This window comes from Chelonus insularis, unplaced genomic scaffold (genome assembly GCF_013357705.1).
Source record: "Chelonus insularis isolate UGA/USDA-ARS -01 unplaced genomic scaffold, ASM1335770v1 contig_134_pilon, whole genome shotgun sequence".
Classification (NCBI taxonomy): Eukaryota; Metazoa; Arthropoda; class Insecta; order Hymenoptera; family Braconidae; genus Chelonus; species Chelonus insularis.
This window is the reverse complement of record NW_023276375.1, coordinates 64518-85638: the sequence shown is the minus strand read 5'-3', so window position 1 is coordinate 85638 and position 21121 is coordinate 64518. Positions and strand designations below refer to the sequence as shown.

Here is a 21121-nt window from a genome sequence, read left to right as displayed (position 1 = left end):
TACCACTATAAAGTTGTTACAAAATTAAGTTGGTAAGCGAGACATCAAGGTTATTAAGGCGCCAAAATATGAAATGAATGGGGAGAGTACAGTTTCCGTATGCGTTGTAACGCTACGATTTTTTTTTAACTTGCAAAATGACGAAAATGATAATTTTTGTCCTTAAATTCTTATTTTGTAAATATGTATAATTTGACAAATTACGAAAAGTTGTGAAATAATTATACGCCAAGTATTGCATTTAAATTAAATTAAAATATATTTACCAAAGTTAGATGATTGCATTTTATTTGAAATTTATATGTAATTTTTTTATAAAATCAAAGACAATTGAAAGATAATCGAAAAAATTAAGAAATTGACAAAAAAAAGGTAGAATGTGTTGCATTAAAAATTAAAACATTTAAAAAATAATCACATAAAAAAAAGACAACACACATAAAATAAATCTTAATTACAACATTATTTTTGCTATGATAAAATAAATTCAGATAAAGTGAAACATGATAATTCATGAAATAGTCTTTTAGATTTTTATACAATTTGCAATTATTTGTCCATTTTTTAGATTAATTATTTTAAATACACTTAAAATATTTATAGAAAGAAAAAAAGTTAAGGTTTATATGCATCGAGTATTTATTCATAACATGTACAATATTTTTATAAACTTGACAATCATTTGTATCTTGCGCTGAACATCAGAAAAAATTTGGAAGTTCTTTAGCGATAACTTCTACATCGTAAAATTTATTTAAATAGTCTTTGCAAACTTCGAAATTGAAATTAGCATTCTGCTCGATGTAATAACCCCGACCGAACAACTCTATGTCGATCGTCTCGTTTGCATATGCATTCAAACGATCGAACGATACAGAATCGGTCACGTTGTTTAATTTGATACTCCACATTACATAGGGACTAAGGAAGGTGTGGCTTTTAAGAATTGTCGTATATACCTTGTTAGGGTCGAGCCAATTTTTGTTTTCGTCTTGGGTAAGAGTATAGGAGATGGTAATATCGTCATTAAATGAAATAAAGTAGTAGCGCTCTGCACATCGATAGTAAAAATTGCCGATCATAGTCATGGTCAGCGCAAAGTTTTGAAGCAACGTATTCAGATTGTTTTGCAGGGTACTGTTTCTTAATTTTAAATTTACTCCAATATCGTTATATTTTATGGAATTGTAGAACGGTCCTTTTGATATATCTGCCTTCAGTAGAATCTCCGATCCGTTTAGCAATTGCTGAACTTCATTCTTGATTGTGTCATATTTCCACACATAAAATGGTGAAGAACCAGTAGTGTTGCTATTGAATATCTTCTTTTCGTGAATATATTTGCTGTATTCACCTACCATCGCCTCACTTTCGTCTATGTGATTCTTCATATCCCGGATTCTGTCAATGACATTAGATCGTACTGATTCAGTGTCATTGAGTTGCATAACAGTAGGCAATTCAAACTTTTGCAATACTCGAGCGGCAAATGGAAAATAATGTTGCTTGAATGCATGTAATGCAATTCCATATTTTTCTAGTAGTATATTTGATTGAATTATCAACCTCAGATTAGTTACAGCATTGCTCAGTTCGGAATTAGTTATATGAATGTCAGTCATTGATGCGGATACAATATTCGCCATATATTCAGCTTGTGCAACACTATCTGCGTAGGAATCAATGCGGTCGTAAATATCAATAAGTATGGAAACACCTTCGTCTATTTTATCAATATAACGCATTAAATCACTTTGAATTTCGAACGACATCTTCTGAGTGAATTTTTGCAGCAATGATTTGACATCCCTTAAAGTTGATCGAACAGTCCATTTGGAAATATCTAATTGGGCATGTGATGATCCGTTTGCTGAATTTCTAATTTCGTTTATTGTCTCTTCAATTTTACGAAAATCGGGTAGTATTATGTCGTAAACTTGCTGTTCCATTTCCTGCAAATCTTCTATTTGTTTGTAATATTTAGACATTTGTTTATCAAGAAGACTCATCATGGCTTCATCATTTTTGATTTGCGACGCAAAATCGACAATAACTTTTACGCTGTCTATAATTATTTTTACATTTTTTATCTGGCGGAGAGATTTCTCACGTGCTTTCTTTTCCTCATCTTTATCATCCTTACCCTCTTCTTCTTGTTTTTGTAGACTATCTTTTTCTGACTTTGTGAAATCAGCTAATTGTTCCCTAATCTTGTCAATATCGTTTTGTTTAGAAATTACGTCTGATATAGATTCTGCTTTTCTGAACATGGCTTCTTGAAGTTGTGTCCTCAGCTTGAATATAATTCGACGTTTTTTCATTTTCTCTTCCCTTGATACCGATAAATCATCCACGAATTCTTCTAAACTTCGTGTAACTCGAGTCAGCTGAACACCTGATTGTTTGTTTCTATCGTCCAAGATTTTAGTTACTCGAGACATGGCCTTTAAATGTGGATCTATGGAAGGTATCTCCGGTCGTTGACCGGGAACTTTGTCAACCACCAATCCTTCAGCGATTGATGCTGCACCTGTGACTACAGTACCTATCCCAGCTCCAATAGGTCCGAAAAAACTTAGAGCAACGCCGACGAGTTTCAGTGGTAGAAACATAGCACGCATTTGCATAATGTGATTAATTTTTGATTTATCTTTTTCGAGTAATTCCAGTGCATCTTTGGTAGAGTTTATATTTTTGTTTATTTCATCAATTATTGCCTGTATTTGACTGTCTGATTCATTCCATCGTTTATCAATTTCAGGTTCAATTTGGTTTTGTATAAAACCTTCGGCTTCTCGAATTTTATTATTGAGAATATCTTTGTATTCATCCCGGTACTGTTGAACAATTTGTAATTGCTGAGCTTCACGGATTTCCTTTACATGTGTTTCAATTGTGTTTAAATATCTGTACAAATCAACCACAGTCTGGCCTTTTCTTTTCTTCTTGAGTGTAAAGACTTCGGTTAAAGCTGCAGTATATATGTAATTAAGGACTTTCTTATTTTCCAAATTTAGTTCAGATTTAGCATATTCTTCAATACGAGTAAGTACAGAATTGTAGAATGGTATTAAATTAATCTTGTTTCTCAATTCTAGAAATTGACTTTCTAATCCTGCAAATTCTTTGACATAAGCGAGTGTAGAATACTGTGCTTTAGTGTTGTTATCATTTTCAAATTCGTATATAAAAGATTTTAATTTTGATTCCATGATATTTTCAAATAAATTCATCCTCACGAAATCTTTAAAATCATTAATAGCTGAATAGAAATTCGGTACAGATGTCTTAGTCGGAAATTTCTGGCCGTCATCATTGATTCCAGGAATTCCATCTTTACCTGATGGAACTTCGGCACCGTCAGACCATTCAATACTGCAAAACAAATAAAGAGTGTAAAGAAAAGTAAAATTCGATCTAATGGTTATATACTTTTTGAAATTACATGAAAAATAATTCTTACTCGTAATATTCCGCTTTCCACGGAAAAGGAGGAGTGAAAACTTGATAAAGGTACTTAAATTTTACCCGTTTACCTTCTGATGTTTTTTTTCCACCATGTCCACCTTGTCCTTCGCGTCCAATGTGACCTGAAATTGAACGTTACAAAATTAATATAATAATCAGTTTTTCACTTACATAAAATATGTAACGATAATATTTTGTGTACCTGAATCATTTGATAGTTTTATATTAACTGACTTTCCCAAGCTATTTATGATAATTTTACCCGGATATCCTCCTTTGCCACCAGTACCACCATTTCCTGAAGCATAAAAGCTTATGTCCTGATTTTTCGTGTTCAAAATTAATACGTAAATAAATAGACTGTCACCAGAAAAAAAAGACATAGGGAGTACATCTATATATTGACAATATACTAATCATGGAGTTTTTTGCCTTGTATCTTCAATTTTATGGTGACAGAAAAATTCTTTAACATTTTTACAAACCTCCATTACTCGGCTCAATTGCAAGTTTTCCTATAACATCTATAGCGTACCTAGATATTATATGATGAGGATTTGGTGTATACTCAATCCTAATCATCTTGTGCTCGAATTTATTGTTGATCAAGTAATTTTTTACATCGTTGGGTTGCCGCTTTATCTCAAAAAACAAGTCCGATAAAGCTTCACCAGGGATTCCATCTGCACCTGAAGGAAAGAAAGGAAAGAGATTGATCGAAAAATTGATTCAATCGTTGAATATTTTACCATTTCCACCGTGTTGCCCTGGTCCTCCTATCCCACCATTTGTATATATTTCCAAGTATTCTGAATTTATGAAATGTTTACCGACACCAAAAAAGTGTCCAGCGGGACCACCCGGATGACCAGGTAAGCCGTTCGCTCCATTTTCAGAGTTAAAAGAGGATGATTTTGCTGATTCTTTTTCATGAGGTTCTCCAGCTTTTCCGTCCAAAATTATCTTCGGTCCGCCGACAACTTCCCAAGTAGGTGCAATGAGAGATAGTTGCATTTCAGCACCTGTCTTATTTAATGTACTGTCTATGAAAACTTTGTTTAATGCAAAGATCTGTACGATTTTCGCGTTCGTCCAGCAATCCATTTTTACCACGTCACTTATTCTGATATTATACCCCTTGACGACCATTTGCTTTGATGATGACACACACGAGATATCTAGTTTGGTGGTAAAGGAACGAAATACATCTTTCAAATGCTTCAATTGGAACCGATTGAGTGTCAAAGTTTTAATTTTTTGATAAGTATTATTACTTCCTATTTCATTTACAATATTTTCCAAATCCATGATATTTTGTACGACTGAATTTGTTGAACTCGTACATGATGTTATAATATTAGTGATACGTGTATCATTTCTCAAATTTTGTGATTTGTAGGCAGCTAAGTTTTCATGCACGTTATTTAAAAAGTCGTAATAATCTTTCATTTGTTCTATTGAATCTACGATATTTTGCATGTCATTTTTCAACAATAACATGTGTGTATCTTCATTGCTATTCGATATAGTTGTGAAAAAATACAATTTTTCAATATCATCAGAAATAATATCTATGTTAGTTAATGATAAAGGTATATTTAGTATATTGGCGGCACTCAAATATTCTTTGAAAAATGCCAGTGGTTCATCAACGTCTACTTGTGAAAAAGTATTGTAAGCGCGTGTAACTCGTTCTTGTAACATTTCGATGTCGTTGTATTCTTCTTCCATTTGCAAATAGAATGTAAGAGTTTCATTGCCCATTGTTTTCAAGCGATTTGTTAGAGCATCTCTAAATATATCGTCAACAATTTCATCAACAGTGCTTTTCAATGATTTAGACAAGGCGAAACCGAAATCGCTTTTTTGCGATTTAACATAACAAAGATTATTTACTATCATGTTACCAATGTTATTAATTTGATTCCTACTCTCTGGAATATTTTCCAATAATCCTGTACGTGTTGGCTGTCTAAAAAGAGTAATTCTTGTGTATGAATCGTTTTTACTCTCCAACAAAACGTCAATTAAACCCGCAAACATTCTGTACTTTTCAGAATTTTCTGCTTTATCAATGTAAGTTTCTTTTTTCTTTTGTAAAAAATTGGCTATCCCTTTTAGAACCGACTGATCGTCATTCACCAAAATTAACGTCCCGTTATCAGTCATTTCGTACAAATTTTCTACTTTTGTCGCTACTATAGCTATACCATTATGAAACTTCGGAATGTCTTTGATAAACTCACCTATGTGCTCCATTAAATCGTCAAAATCATTTTTATTGCCATTTATCTTCAATGAATCATAATTAATTATTAACGTGAGTTTTATTCGCTTCACTTGATTCATGAGAATGTTTTGGAAATATACTGACGAAATTTCATGCTCGACATCTCGATTATCTCGAAATCCCGCACAATCAACGTATGTCACATTTCTTTTAAAGTCAGTCATTAATTCTGGGATCAGTGTTCGTGAGGATGTACCATTCCCAATTTTTCCATCTTCATCAACAATTACGAAATATCCATCTTGCCTGATTGATTTTAATTTGCGACCAACTAGAGCCGAGATTACAGTTGTTTTCCCTGCACCTGTATTCCCCATCACCAATACGACTTCTTCATGTTCATCATGTAAAATGAATTCATTTTTATGTTCCTCCCAGAAATTTATAATTTTCGTATAATTGATGTTGGAATTTCCTCTACCGATGCTATAATTGTTTCTCAAACTTAAATTATGATCAAAATCCCGTGTCATTGCCAATAATACCATTGATAGTAGAGCCCGCGCCATGATGATGGCATATAAAACTATGTATTTTACAGGACTCTGATACTGATCAAAATCGACTGAGCTAACAAACAATGAGTCGCAATTTGTACCCTGAAATAATAACAGATGAAATTATTATCTGAGATTTTAGCTCATTTAAGTGTTTGAAACTAAGAAATAGGTAAAAAAAAAATGAATAAACGTCAGTAAGTATTAATATTGCGATTCAAGCGGTAACAAGAGAAAAGACGATCGCTAGACGCGAATATACTTACGCGAATATATAAGATTCGTTCGAAGGCGGATGATTATTCGTAAATGATCAACTTGAATCAGACGCTGAATTTATATCAGGTTGGACTACCGGCACAACCTGTTTAATACACTGGCGACCAATGCCAGATTCCATCGGATGAAAAAAGAAAACACCTTGTGGTGCCTTGTCTAAAGCTTAAAAATACTTTGAGAACATATGTATTTATTATTGAATTGAATCCATTAATTGCTTGGAGAAAAAGAATATAATACGTAGATTTCTATCAGAAGTAATAAACAGTGTTCTATAATATTTTTTAAAACTTATTCTTTAGAATATTAATTACCAAAATCAATTCATGCAATAAGATAAGTTACGTTAAGTTTCAATGCGAATTATATAGTCGTTCTAAGGCCGTTTGTATTTATATTAATTTTTATTCGATTAATTATCGAGCAATGGAAAAATTTTTCAGTAAATTAAGAAACGATCATTTAAATTTCAATCAGGCTGTACGTCACGCCAAGTTTTTGTACATCAAATTACCAAATATTTTTTTGTGATTATTTATAGTACTACATACATTTCTGGTGTCTGTCTGTCCGCGCTAATCTCCAAGGTGGCTAATTCGATTGTGACCAATCTTTGCAGACATGAAGAGGGGGTTGTCTGGAAGATGATTATAAGCAGCTTTTTGTTTATTTGAATTGTTTATAGCAATTGAATTTGTTATGAACAATTGCAAAAAATCTATGCGAGATATTTAAGTTCTTTTTAGAGAATTTTTTTTTATTACTAAAAAGTTACCATTCATGTAACATGAAAAAAAGCGAAATTTTTTTGTTTATAACGATTTTTTGTATGAATTGTCTTTAATTTGTGTAAAAAAATACAAAACAATTTTAAATAAAAATGAATTTATCTGATGTTGATAAATACAATTGATTTTATTCAAATGCAATACTTAGGTATAAAATTATTTCATGACACATGATTTCTGTCGAGACCAGAGGCTGAATCCGGACTTTCCAGCTAAGCTGGCTACTCTATCAGGGAGAAACACGTCTAGCGTGTTGATCTTGGATCTACACCGTTCCTCATACAGCCTAAATAAATTTATCTATAATATTAGTGTAACCTAGAATAAATGATTCATTTTTGAAGGTGTCTTCTAATTAGAACTCTATCCAATTTTTCAATATTACAGGCGGACACTCTAATTTTATTTATATGAATTGTATCGATGAAAATAATAATTACTCGTCTTAATTATGAAATAGAAATACAGCTTTATTGACAGCTGTTGGAGAATAGGTTTCGATGTTATTTTTGATGTTTAATAATGTCTGTGAATGTTTAGATTGCCATCAGGACAGGTGGAAAGTACTTCAATATTGATATAAAAAACAATTATTTATGAAAAAAATACAGTAAAATATCGATAATATTCTTTGTTCAATCTTAATTGTTCCCCACGTGGTTTCACTATCTCCGAAGGTTATCATCATCTATAATTTCAATTTTTTATTCGATAAAAAAAGTCTGCGTCAAAATTTAATATAAAAATGGAAATAATGATATCTACAAGTCAAGGTTAATAAATACGAAAGTTAAAAACATCTCAATTGTTTTATTGTTTGAATTTGGAGAACAGCAAATCGTTTTAATACGACAGGGACTGTAACGATAGATCGCTCGGAAATTGATGAACTAACTCTTCGGCTTTGAGAGAAGGTAGAGGATGATGTGCTAGATCACTTTATAGAGCCCAAGAAAAATCATATAAATAACTCTGTCCTGGCTGGGAATCGAACCTGCTATCCATGGCTTGTCGAGCTGACGCTGTACCCATTATTAGACCGCAAGTCCTTTAATGAACATCCTGGTGTGCCTCATTCCTGAGGCCTCTACCCAGAAGCCGATGAACCTTTTGTGTATCTACTTGTCCCCCAGTGCCTTCACCAGCTCCCCAGGAGCACCTACCTCCACTGGGCCCTTGCTACCTCTACCGCCCGCTCCTTTTCGGGCCAGCCAAAAAGTATAATTTTCAGGTATTTCAAAGTTGTTTCATATTTTTGTTTTTTTTTTGTATTTTAATCAGTAAATATTTACTGATGGTAATAAATCAAATATTATCAACAGATGATTGTTGAGTCCACTAATGAAAATTCTGAATAGGTGGTACTTATCTTTGCTTTGAAAGTAACTAAGGGTGAATTTCACTAGGTTTTATTGCAATCAAGTAAGCCTGCCAACTACTACATGTTTGTTCACATTCACGATGGAAATTTGAGGCGGTTGGTAGGCTTACTTTTGGAGAAAAATATGTTATGAAATATTATGAAACAATTTTGAAATTCATGAAAATGGTGTTTTTTTTTAACACAAACCATTATATTCTCTTAATAATTAATAATTGATTATGATCATCTTTCAAGATAAATGACATAAATCTATAAAACTGTCAATAATTAAAATGAAATATATTCTAATCAATAAAGCAAATTTGTCATTTGTTTAATATCAAATTTTAAAAATGAATTATTATTAGAAAAGTGTTTTGTGATGTATTTGTGTATTTGATTGTTTTTATATTTATTATTTTTTATTGACATAATATTTTTAAAATACACTATATCAAGGAAAGAAAGAGTTGCGCATTATGTGACACCCAATCATGAAAACTATTCAATCATAATCATCATAATTATAGGAAAAAAAGTACAGCTTACCTCTGAACTAGGTATACATTGACATTGAAACCGATGAAGTCTATTGGATAAGCATCATCGTGATTGGTTAAAAAATGTCAGCTGATTAAATGTTAAGCGTAAGAAATGGAGTAGTATGGGTGCGTACATATAAGATAATATTTTCTGTGTAATAAACACGTCACAGTGACCACTTGTTGCAGTTCATTCAAGAATCATAATTATTACATTCTGTTAAAAATTAGGAATTTTGTTTATAACAATTGATATAAAAAACTATCAACATGAATACGGAGTAAGTATACATAATTTGAAATCAATTTTCTCTTACTTATAGCATTCCTTCTTGAAATTGTATAAACTGCTGAATAATTTGTTGAGTCACTACAATATTTTTCAACTATTTTCTTCCTAATATATAAATAAAAAACAATATCAGACCTAACCATGTTTAAATAATAGAAATTCTAATTGTACATATTTATTTGATGATTTTAGAGTAGCAGATATTGGTCTAATTGGACTGGCTGTAATGGGTCAAAATTTAATTTTAAACATGAATGATCATGGATTCAAAGTTTGTGCCTACAATCGTACAACAGAAAAAGTAAAATCATTTATTGAAAATGAAGCCAAGGGCACTCAAATAATTGGAGCCTTCAGTCTTGAAGAAATGGTGCGAACGTTGAAAAAACCCAAACGAGTTATGTTACTCGTAAAAGGTAGTTTGTTTTTTTCACAAAAAATAATTTTATTTAAAAAAAAATAACAAAAAATAGTATAAGTAATAACTTTACAGCTGGTTCTGCTGTTGATGAATTTATAAATAAACTCGTGCCTCATTTATCATCGGGAGATATAATCATTGATGGAGGCAATTCCGATTACCATGATACTACACGTAGAGTTGTAGAATTAGAAAAAAAAGGCATCCTATTTGTTGGTAGTGGTGTGAGTGGTGGAGAAGAAGGTGCAAGGTATGGACCATCTTTGATGCCTGGAGGAAATCCTCGAGCTTGGCCGCATATAAAAAATATTTTCCAAGCAATTAGTGCTAAAGCTGATGGAGAACCTTGCTGTGATTGGGTTGGAGAAACTGGTGCTGGTCATTTTGTTAAAATGGTTCATAATGGGATTGAATATGGCGATATGCAATTAATTTGTGAAGCTTATCATATAATGAGAGATGGTCTTGGTTTAAATCCTGAGGAAATGAGTAATGTTTTCGATGAATGGAATAAAGGAGATTTGAAATCATTTCTTATCGAGATTACGAGAGATATTCTGAGGTATAAAAATGATAAAGGATATTTACTTGAAAGAATACGAGACACTGCAGGTCAAAAAGGTACAGGTAAATGGACTGTTAATGCAGCCCTTGAATACGGTGTACCAGTGACTCTCATTGCAAATTCAGTATTTGCTAGATTTATGTCTGCACTAAAAAATCATCGTGTTGAAGCAAGTAAAATTCATAAGAAAAATATTAAACCATTTAGTGGAGATAAAAAACAAGCGTTAGAACACTTGCGGAAAGCACTTTATGCTGCTAAAATAATTTCTTATGCTCAGGGATTTATGCTTCTCAAGCAAGCTGCTCAAGAACATAATTGGAATCTTAATTATGGTGGAATAGCACTCATGTGGAGAGGTGGTTGCATAATTAGAAGGTAAGTTAATACATTAATGTCATACAACATCATACAATAAAGAAAAAATCAAAATTTTATATTAATTTCAGTGCATTCTTGGGAAATATTAAACAAGCTTTCGACAAAAATCCAAATTTATCTGATCTTCTACTTGATGATTTTTTCATCAAAGTAATGCATGATTGCCAGGACAGTTTAATAGCTACTCTACAAATGGCTCTTCAACAACGTATCTCTACACCAACTTTTTCATCAGCACGAGATTACTATGATGGTATTACTTGTAATTTATCACCTGCTAATTTATTGCAAGCAATGAGAGATTATTTCGGAGCACATACTTATGAATTGATGGGCCAAGAAGGTAAATTCGTACATACCAACTGGACAGGACGTGGTGGTAATGTTTCAGCTTCTACTTATGATGCATAAAAAAATGTAATTAAAGTATATAATAATGTATTTAATTACTCAGATAGAAACAAAATACCTCTTAATAACGTCATTATTTTTTATACGAGCAATTTGAAATGACAGGACATTTTCTGTAAAAATGAAATTTTAATAACTTGAATAAGTAAACTATAAAAGTGTATTTAAAGAAAAGGTTTAAAAATTTGTCTAAATATATTATTATACAAATAAATAAAATTATTATTTAATAGAATATTTTAGTAAACTTAGTAATATATTCAATAAATAAATAATGTACATATTAACTGCAAGATCTAAATGATACTGGAATTTTTTTATTTTGCTTGTTCTGATGTGCTCTTTGAAAATATCTTGGTATGACATCCTGAAAACTATCTAGTAATCCTGACAGCAGACTTACTTATGTCGACCTAAGTTTGTTTTTTACTCTTTTTCTGAAGCAGACAATCGTAAAATTTTCATCAGGGAATTTAACGTCAAACAGTGAATAGTAATCTGATGCAAAGTGGAAATAGACATACGTGAGTCTGACGAAAATTCTTACGTCAGGACTGGCTACTAGTGTATTAGGGTAGGTTGAAATATCTGAATATGCCGTCAGTCTTATATTGATTTATTTACAAGGAATTCAAATAACTGCATTGAATTTATATACTTTATTGTTATAGTGTTATTTCCTAATGAAGTGTTTTATTTGTAATCAGTCTACTAGCTCTGATGAAAAGATTACTTTATTTTCTAAGAAAAAAATCTTCCTTCCCAGAGGGAGGAATTTTGAAACAACAAAACATTTTCTTATTTGTTGATATTGTTAATATTATAAAGTTCTTCTAATCGAATTAGTAATGGAGCTTTGATTTCAATACTGTCGAAAAGTAGTCTACAAAATAGACGCAGAAATGGACCAAAATTCAGCAGAGTAATTCATTATTTCGTCATCTCAAAATGCCAACATCGAGAAGTTGCTTACACTCTTCGTAAATAAATATTAAATGTAACCACTAAAAAGCCAAACAAAATAAATTCTAAATATTTTTCAAAAGATGACTGTGATGTTCCCGATTCATTGGATACCTTTATCGCTAATCTAATCACTGGTCCAAGTTTATGTAAGATTATTGGATAAAGATTTTAGTAAATAGCTGCAGTGTTTCCAACACGATTCGCAATATTAATTTTAAAATTGATCGGCTGATGCAGAAGTAGTGCACAGGATTTGTGGAAGTTCTAGATTCGAATCCACCTCAATATCATTAAGTATTGAAAGAATTATTTTTATTATTAATTGAGTAAAAATTGTAAAACGAATGTTTTTAACTAAAAATTAACAAACTCTCAAGTATTAATCAAAAGAATCAAAAGCTATAGTCTTAATTTATAAATTACAATATCTTTTATTCCTTTAAAATGGTATATTTTTTTGATACCCAAATAAAACATTTTAAAAATCTTCTCAAACGACGCATAAGATATCTTCTAAAGTTTATTTTTTTATTAATGTTCTAATCATTTAGGTATTAAATTTATCCGACTTGATTCTATAAAAAAATTGAATAAATAATAATATATGACCATATATCAACGATTAACACATGATCGTACATTATTATATATAATCGTGTATAAAAGATCATTTTTGAAAACATGCATTATCATGTACAATAATACATGATACTAGAGATAAATGCTATAAACAAATTTGATACATGTACAAGCTTAGTCATACATAATCGAGTATGATCACATGTAGTTCTTTTTTTTCTGAGTATTGTAAAACAGCACTTAGGTGAAGAGGTGACTGTATAATTAGAAAGTAAGTTAATACATAAATATTAACAAAATTTCAGCCCATTTTTAAGAAATATTAAACGAGCTTTATATTCATAAAAAATCCTAATTCGTCTGATCTATTTTTAATTATTTTTAATAGATGAAAAAAGAAAATCCGTACATACTAATTGGATGGGACATGTTGGTAATGTTTTAATTTCTACTTATGATGCATGGAAAATTATTCTAAATGTATAGTTACATAAATAAATACAATAATTATTTGATAAAATATCTTAATAAATCCAAGAATGTGAACAACTTTTTTTTTCTAAATTTATTTTTTCATAATCAATTAATGTACGTATTAATTACAAGATCTAAATATTACTAAAATTTTTTTAAAAATCACAGTCTTAATTGAAGAATTGACAGCAAAAAATACTATCTGTTCTCTATCTATATATAATAATAATTTTTTTGTGTTGGTTTTGCAATATACATAGCATATCTCACTGTATGGTACTTGTTAACAAACGTGTTTATTTACTCACACGTTTAATTATCAAGTACCTATATGCTAACACTCTCACATATGTACATTTAAAAAAAGATTTTCATGCATTTCACATTTTTTGTCTAATCTATTATTACATCGTGTATATATACTCACGATATGCACTTTGTTTGTGCGTACTTCATTGATCTAAACTTATTTCTATTCATCACTATCTCAATACAATAATTAATGAATGATGTTCAATAATACCAAGTCCTTTAAAGAACAATTATTGGAACACTTTCTTCAATGGGTTACAATGTATCCAATGATTATATGAATTATCATAAATTGATCAAATTCTTTTATTAAATCATATGATTTAATAAAATAGTAGGTTTTAACACAATTGTAATTTTGATGAAGAAATGTTCTTTACATTTTCAGTTACATTATTATAAATGTAAATTATATAACATTTTATGATTGTTTTCTCAAACATTATATAAAACAAAATGATTGTGGAATGTATATTCATTTTTTGCCTTCAATACATTTCTCAGTAATGTAAGGTAAAAAATTAAATTAATTGTAATATTTTTTTATACATTGGTAAGTTCCAAAAATTATAAATGATATGGATTGTAACATAACAACATTGTAATGATAGATAATGTTAAAAGCACAATAGAATTTCTTACATCATAAATTATTTTTTTGTTTTTCTTATCCTTTTTCCATCACAACATATTTACAACTACAGTCAACTATTTGCATGAATAAAATAATATTACAACCTAGAAATAAGAGTAAACCATATTTATTGATATATCATTGAGATAATAATAGTTTATTGAATTGATGATATTATTCTCACGTAAGGAGTATCTTTAATTTATCATCAATTGAGGTTTTGTGATTATGAAAGATCATCAGTTATACTTTTTCCCCTTCCCCCCTCTTATTTAGAACTTGATAACTTTGGTTTACACGGAAATAGGTCCAAATAATAATTATCGAGTTGGAAAATGACATGGCACGTCATTTAATTTACATATTAAATAATCTAAATATTTTTCAATAGTAATAATAATCAAGTCTTCAGCACAATTAGATTAGAAAAAGAACATAATAATAATATAAAATTGGTAGAATATTTGTAATGTGTATTTATATATTTAAAGTTGCACATACGAATATGATAGACGTGAAACAAGATAATGTCTAACGTACCACACGTATATATGCAGCATGCGTAATGCAATACTGTACGTAGATAGGTGTTTTCGAGGCACCCGGAATGTAATAATCTAAGTATATTCATCTGTAAATGTTACACATAACAATAATTATGAGAATATTTTTGTTATTTATCTCAATGAATTGTTGTCAAACGGTAATACATGAGATTAATTGCTCACAAAGTTGACTATATTGCAATTGATCTCCACTAATTCGTCGCATTTTAATTCCTTTAACTTCCCTTTCTTCTGATTCACAAACTCTTAGTTCTATTTGTACACCACCTGGATATTCAAGACTAAGTCCACTACCTTCAACTTCTTCTCGCGAAAATATAAAACCCTTTGGAGGTGCTCGTGCATCAATAATCTGTTTAACTCGACCAAGTATAGTTTCTGAATTCAGTCGGCTTGATTCATTTGATAAAGTAACTTCCACTTCAGTAGGCACCGGTGAATTTAATGGCCGTCCAATCCCACGAGTGATGCTCGGCCGCGATGGATCACATGGTTCTGATATTATAAAACTCGGTAGAGGATTGTACTGCGAAATATTATCTTCAAGTGAGTCGAGTGATGGTGAAGGTGATAACGGACATCCCACCAGTGTTACTTGTTCCCCTAAAACGTCGGTTACGGATATTTGCGGTGGTACCTGTTTAACATTCATTATTATCCACTGCCTTATTTATTATTATACATCCATCTGACTGTAACAATAATAGTCACTCTACTAATAACTTTCATTACAACTAAAATAGAATAAAAAATTCTTACTCTGGTAATATCGACTGGATGCTCTTCTTGTATCATGTCCAAAGCGGGACTATTACTTGGGGAATAACTAACAGGAGTAGTTGCTGGAGATCTGTGATGTCTTAAAGGACTTAGATCTAAAGGTGTTGCTGGTGCCTGGGTTGGGGTTCCGTGTATAATGCTACCTGGTACTGTCGCCGTTGTTAAACCACTAAGTCCTGAATAATAAATGAACACAATTTAAAAAAATTAGAAAAAAAATGTCAAAGTATTAATTCATCTACTTCAAAAATTATACATTAGAAAATAATTATCACAAAAAATCGTCATCTACTTAAATTATTTTTCTTTTAATTATTATTTTATTAATAAAATTAATTCTTACCCTGAGTGATGGCCGCAACTCCTCTTTCGTGCACCGGAGATCCAGGTATACTTGCCGGACTGTGTGAAGGGGATGCCAGTCTTTGAAGTTGTTGGTACTCTTGTTGAAGCGCCTGGATGCCAGGACCTGGTGGGCATGACCCTTCCGATGCTCTCCGAACCGGGGAATATCGCTCCGTGGTGACGTGTGCGCTTGGTTCTTTGTACGAGTCTCTACCGCCTGCTATGAATTTTATCAAAGTCATAAACAGCGGCTAAAGACTTTCAATGTGATTGAAGAACATGTACCATGTTTATCCTGAGACCATAAACATTCATAAACAAGCATTGGTACTCAAGAATTTGCTAATAACTAAATCACAAAAGTGCTCAAATTACCAACTGCTGCAGGATATAGTGAGCTTTTCCTCAAGTGAAGGGAACGTGGTGGGAAATCCCGTAAGTGACAAGGCAGCAATCTTGATGGCACATATGCTCTATTCATCCTAGCTTCCACTTCCATCACCAATTCTGGGTTTATTACTACATGCAGTTGTTTACCAACCAACAGGGAATGGTAGTGCAGCCGGTACAACAAAACCATGCAAAATCAAATAAAATAAACAACAAAAAACAAAACAAAAACATAAATAAAAACACAACAAACTGAAAAATTCATTAGAACTCATATTTTAAAAAAATGTATCAACTGATCTAATTTAATAATAATCTTTCAGTAAATAATTCAAATGAAATATTTAAAAGATCAGAAAAAACATGAATTTAACTAATATGATTGTATTCTATAAAGGGTCAACCACGAGATTTATAATAAATGACTGCTTTATGTACATAAATTTAAAAAAAATTCGAAAAAATAATACAATACTAACAACAACCAAACAGTGAAAATATTTAAATGAACTCAATTTCATCCTTTCTCTGGATTCATTAAGGATTTTCGTGTTTTTTGTAACATAAATTTTAGTAAAACAATGTGACACAATTGGAATAGACAATAACAACAGTGCATTATTATACAAATATAACGAAGGGTTTACCTGGTCGTTGCATCACAGCTGTAAGACCAGAACGTCTTCTTCGATCACTTCCACTTGTTGAACTCGCACTACCTCCACCATTGCTATCAGGACTTCCACTAACACTTAATGTTTGAGAACACTGTCCAAGTGATGGGCTACCACTCTGTACAAAAATTAAATTATATTAACTATTTATTATCAATTATTGAAAGTCATTCATTCACTACTATGTAATTTTTTTTTACAGATTGTAGATGTTCTCTACTGCCAGGATGACTCCATCCACCTTCTTCTCCGTTCCCACTACTACTACCATGATGTTGTTGATAAAAAACATGGAGATTTGCACCACCATCTGATGCTCTTCTACCAAAACTACTTGCTGTAAAATTAATGTATTTTACAAATTTATTTTCATACTAACTATAATTAATTTCAAATTGATAATAAAAGATAATTACTGGCACCCATGACTGGTGGTGGTTTTAATAAATGTTGATCTTTAATTTGGAAATTTTGTGGTGGTTGATGTTGAACGAGTGGAAGATTTAACGGTAGATTTGTTTGTGGTAACACTTGACCATCAGTATTACACTGCATAATAGGTAACAATCCAAAAGTTGGATAACCAGGTGAATAATTACAAGCATACGGATATGGAGATGTTGGCTGATGAGCTGTATCACCTGGTCCAACGGTATGTCTTCTCGTCGCATGATATGATGTTCCCAAAGGTAAATAAAGTCCTTTTTCTGCTCTTTCAACATCAACATCTTGTTCTGTTTCGCCGAATTTTTCCAGTTGATGAGCACCATCAGGCATGTAATCTCCAGGGAAATTGTTTATACTTGGTAAACTAGACATTGTTGATTCGATACGGTCTGCAAGCAAGTGATATATCGCTGAAACATGATCGAAGGCATTTCCTTGAACAGACTTGAGTAGTGTTTCCGCACTAAGTCCTGGTAATCTCAACATGTTCTCTATAACTACTTGATTCAAAGGTGGCGGATGTGTTAATTCTGTACATCTAACAACAAATATTTACGTAAATTAATTTTTACGATTATTTACTAAATTATATTTTATGATTAATATTATTTTATACTAACCCTCCGGGTTCCAATTCCGTAACTCCATCTCCACCCATCCACGGATGTGCAAGAATTTGTGTTATACTAAGTCGTCGTTCTGGTTCCACGACTAACATATGCCTTATTAATTTCTCACACTCTGAAAAATGATATCAAATGATTTAATCAAATGAAAACTATTAAAGTGAAGAAATTTTGAAATATTTACCTGCAGACATAAAAAATGGTATCCGAAATTTTCCTGAAATTACAACTGAACGTAACAATTGCATTGTAGGGCCATCAAATGGCAATGCTCCACAAACTAAAACGTATAAAACAACTCCTAAACTCTGTAAGGAATACACATAAATATATATATATTAATTATCCATGTATCAGAAAATTATTAATATCAATATATTTACCCAAATATCAGAGCGTGGTCCATCGTAATGTTTTCCTTCAAATATTTCGGGTGCCGCGTAAGGTGGTGATCCACACCAAGTACTGAGAGGCATGCCAGGCGTGTATTCATTACTAAATCCAAAATCAGCAAGTTTAATATTATTGTCAGCATCAAGTAATAAATTCTCAGCCTAGAAGTATTCCAATCACATAAATAATTAATCATAAATTGTATACATTGATAGTAATAAAATTATTTTAAAAACCTTTAAATCTCTATGAACTACTCTTTGCTGGTGGAGATAATGCACTGCCTGTACAATTTGTTTAAAAATTCTTCTTGCTTCTGGTTCTGACATTCTACCATATCTAACAAGATGATCAAATATTTCACCTCCAGGGGCATACTCCGTCACTAAGTATATCATTTTTTCTGTTTCCATTACTTGATATAATCTGATAATGTGGGGATGTCTCAGCCTTTTCATTATGTGAACTTCTCTAAATATTTTAGCTAAATTTTCTTCACTCAATTTGGTTTTATCAATTATTTTAATGGCTACCTAAAACAGAAAAATTATTTATATAAATATAAGTAAATAGTTACATTTGTATTTATAGAGATGAAAAATTTTATTGCTAACTAAAATAAACAAGTATTCATGTCAAGAACGAATATCACTTTATTCATATAAAATAATTATGTGAAGTAAAAACCAAAATACCATTCAATAAATAAAATAGTACTATTTAATCAAGGAAAATAAAAAGTGATGAACATAAGTATCTTCTAATTATAATAAAGCTAACAATCATGTGACGCAGACAAATTGTCGCATCAAAATCTTTTAGCACTTCCGGTAATTTTTATAGAATTTTCAATAATGATAAAAAAATAATAATAAAAGTTAAAGTATTTATTGTTATTATTAATACTACTATTCTTAACATGATCATTATTATTATTATTATAGTTACAATATTTAATAAATAAGTATATTGAGAGTAATAGTAGTTTTGATGATGAACATAGGTAATAACGAGTAAATAAATAGTCAAATAATCAGCATAGTAGAAAAATCGTTTTAGTTAATGAAATATATAAGTGTAGAAATGATGAAAAATTAGTAAAATAATGATTAGAGTAGTTAAACTTGCAAAATCACCGTGACAGTTGATTGATAAGGAAAATAGTTCATTAAAAAAAATTGATAAATAAATTATGTAATAAATATATAGTATTGAAAAGTTGTAAATATGATATAAGAAAAAAACTAAAGAATGATAAATTGTGATGAGTTGAATTCATTGGTAGGTACGGATAAAGGAAAAATGAACCCATGAGAAAAAAGGCTGTGGTGTACCTTGGATTTAGTAACGACGTGAGTGGCCATTTTAACAACGGCAAAATTACCCTTGCCAATTGTCTTCTCCAATTTATAATATCCAACTCGTATAAGTTTGTTGACGGAAGATTGTTGCGAAACCTCATTGTGCGACGTTGTCGCGGATGCCATTTTTTAATCACTTGATTCACTACTCGACTCGTTGTCAATTACTTACTGATTAGTCCACACAAATGACCGTCAGAGGCGTTCATGTCAATTTTGATGCTACATATACATATGTACAATTGTACATGTTTATGTTTACTTATACAGTAAAGAAATTTCGAAAATTTTTTTATTTTATCATCTAAAAAATTATCATAATGTAAATGTTAAAATAATCTTTAGAAATTCCATGTAATATCCTGAATCTTGAATTCTTTAGATAAATTAAGTGTATTTACAAAAATAAGTTTAGATATCAAAAAAGAAAAATTCTAGACTGAAAAATTAATTTTTTGAAATTATCATTTAAAGGTATTATATGTAATTTATTCAATAATTACCAATAATTATTAATTACTTTTTTTATTTTTATAAATGTTACAAACAGGTACAAAAACTACTCAAACTGTTTTATTTGTACAAATAATTATCGTCATACAAATCTACATTGACTCATACGATTGCTTTTCTTTATATAGCATTATTTCATTTTTAGAAAATTATTTGGTTTTCAAAAATTAATTATAATATTGGCAAGAAAATAGTAAATAAAAATGAATTTTATGTAAATATTGTTATATGATAGCAGTAGAAAAACATGAATATACAGTCTTTTAATTTTATAAATTTTTTTTAGGAAATCGATCATTATAATGTTGATAAAATAGTTGATATCTATAGCAATCAATATTTAGACGTTCCTGTCAATTGATCAATTATCTACAACTATTTATCATATTTAGAAAATTTTTCTCAATTAATATCTATTAATATTTATTCGATACACAAAAGAATGAAAAATGCAATTAGCATATTTACAAAAGTATAAAAATTAAAACTATTTATACAGATTTATAAAACATATTGTTATAATAATCATTATCAGTGTTAGTATTATTTTTATAACTATTATTAATATTATAATAATTACCATTATTATTATTACAAGAATTAGTAGAAAGATGTATAAAAAAATACAATAACATTATTTAACATTATCAAAATAAATCAAAATTGGTCCCGCAATTTCTTATTGCTTAAATTTTGTACAATGAAATACAATTGCTGTTTTATAAGATAAGCAATATTCTTTACCAATCAACTTTGCTGAACCA

General features: G+C 30.5%; 3 protein-coding genes across 6 annotated transcripts; 1 reads left to right on the top strand and 2 right to left on the bottom strand.

Annotated features, from left to right (window-relative positions):
- Positions 1-621: 621 nt before the first annotated feature.
- Positions 622-6588, bottom strand: LOC118074258 (uncharacterized). The gene is made up of 6 exons (XM_035095343.1): positions 6522-6588; positions 4218-6357; positions 3954-4157; positions 3671-3766; positions 3464-3590; positions 622-3375 (listed from the first exon to the last, which is right to left on the bottom strand). The coding sequence occupies exons 2-6, from the start codon at positions 6265-6267 to the stop codon at positions 702-704; spliced, it is 5151 nt and encodes a 1716-aa protein (XP_034951234.1). The 5' UTR covers positions 6268-6357; positions 6522-6588; the 3' UTR covers positions 622-701.
- A 2591-nt stretch (positions 6589-9179) lies between these two features.
- On the top strand, positions 9180-11362 carry Pgd (phosphogluconate dehydrogenase). Its single transcript, XM_035095389.1, has 4 exons — positions 9180-9508; positions 9712-9935; positions 10013-10883; positions 10955-11362. The coding sequence occupies exons 1-4, from the start codon at positions 9498-9500 to the stop codon at positions 11295-11297; spliced, it is 1449 nt and encodes a 482-aa protein (XP_034951280.1). The 5' UTR covers positions 9180-9497; the 3' UTR covers positions 11298-11362.
- A 2183-nt stretch (positions 11363-13545) lies between these two features.
- On the bottom strand, positions 13546-20031 carry LOC118074264 (serine/threonine-protein kinase SIK3-like). 4 transcript variants are annotated; one of them, XM_035095352.1, is made up of 12 exons: positions 19818-20031; positions 18720-19016; positions 18474-18644; positions 18275-18398; positions 18085-18205; positions 17434-18002; positions 17218-17354; positions 16991-17135; positions 16329-16472; positions 15952-16173; positions 15588-15784; positions 13546-15465 (listed from the first exon to the last, which is right to left on the bottom strand). In XM_035095352.1, the coding sequence occupies exons 1-12, from the start codon at positions 19968-19970 to the stop codon at positions 14959-14961; spliced, it is 2787 nt and encodes a 928-aa protein (XP_034951243.1). In that variant the 5' UTR covers positions 19971-20031; the 3' UTR covers positions 13546-14958. The 4 variants fall into 4 exon arrangements, with proteins under 4 accessions (XP_034951243.1, XP_034951244.1, XP_034951246.1 ...); XM_035095356.1 differs by having other exon boundaries at positions 15384-15520; XM_035095353.1 differs by lacking the exon at positions 16329-16472.
- Between the last annotated feature and the right edge of the window lie 1090 nt (positions 20032-21121).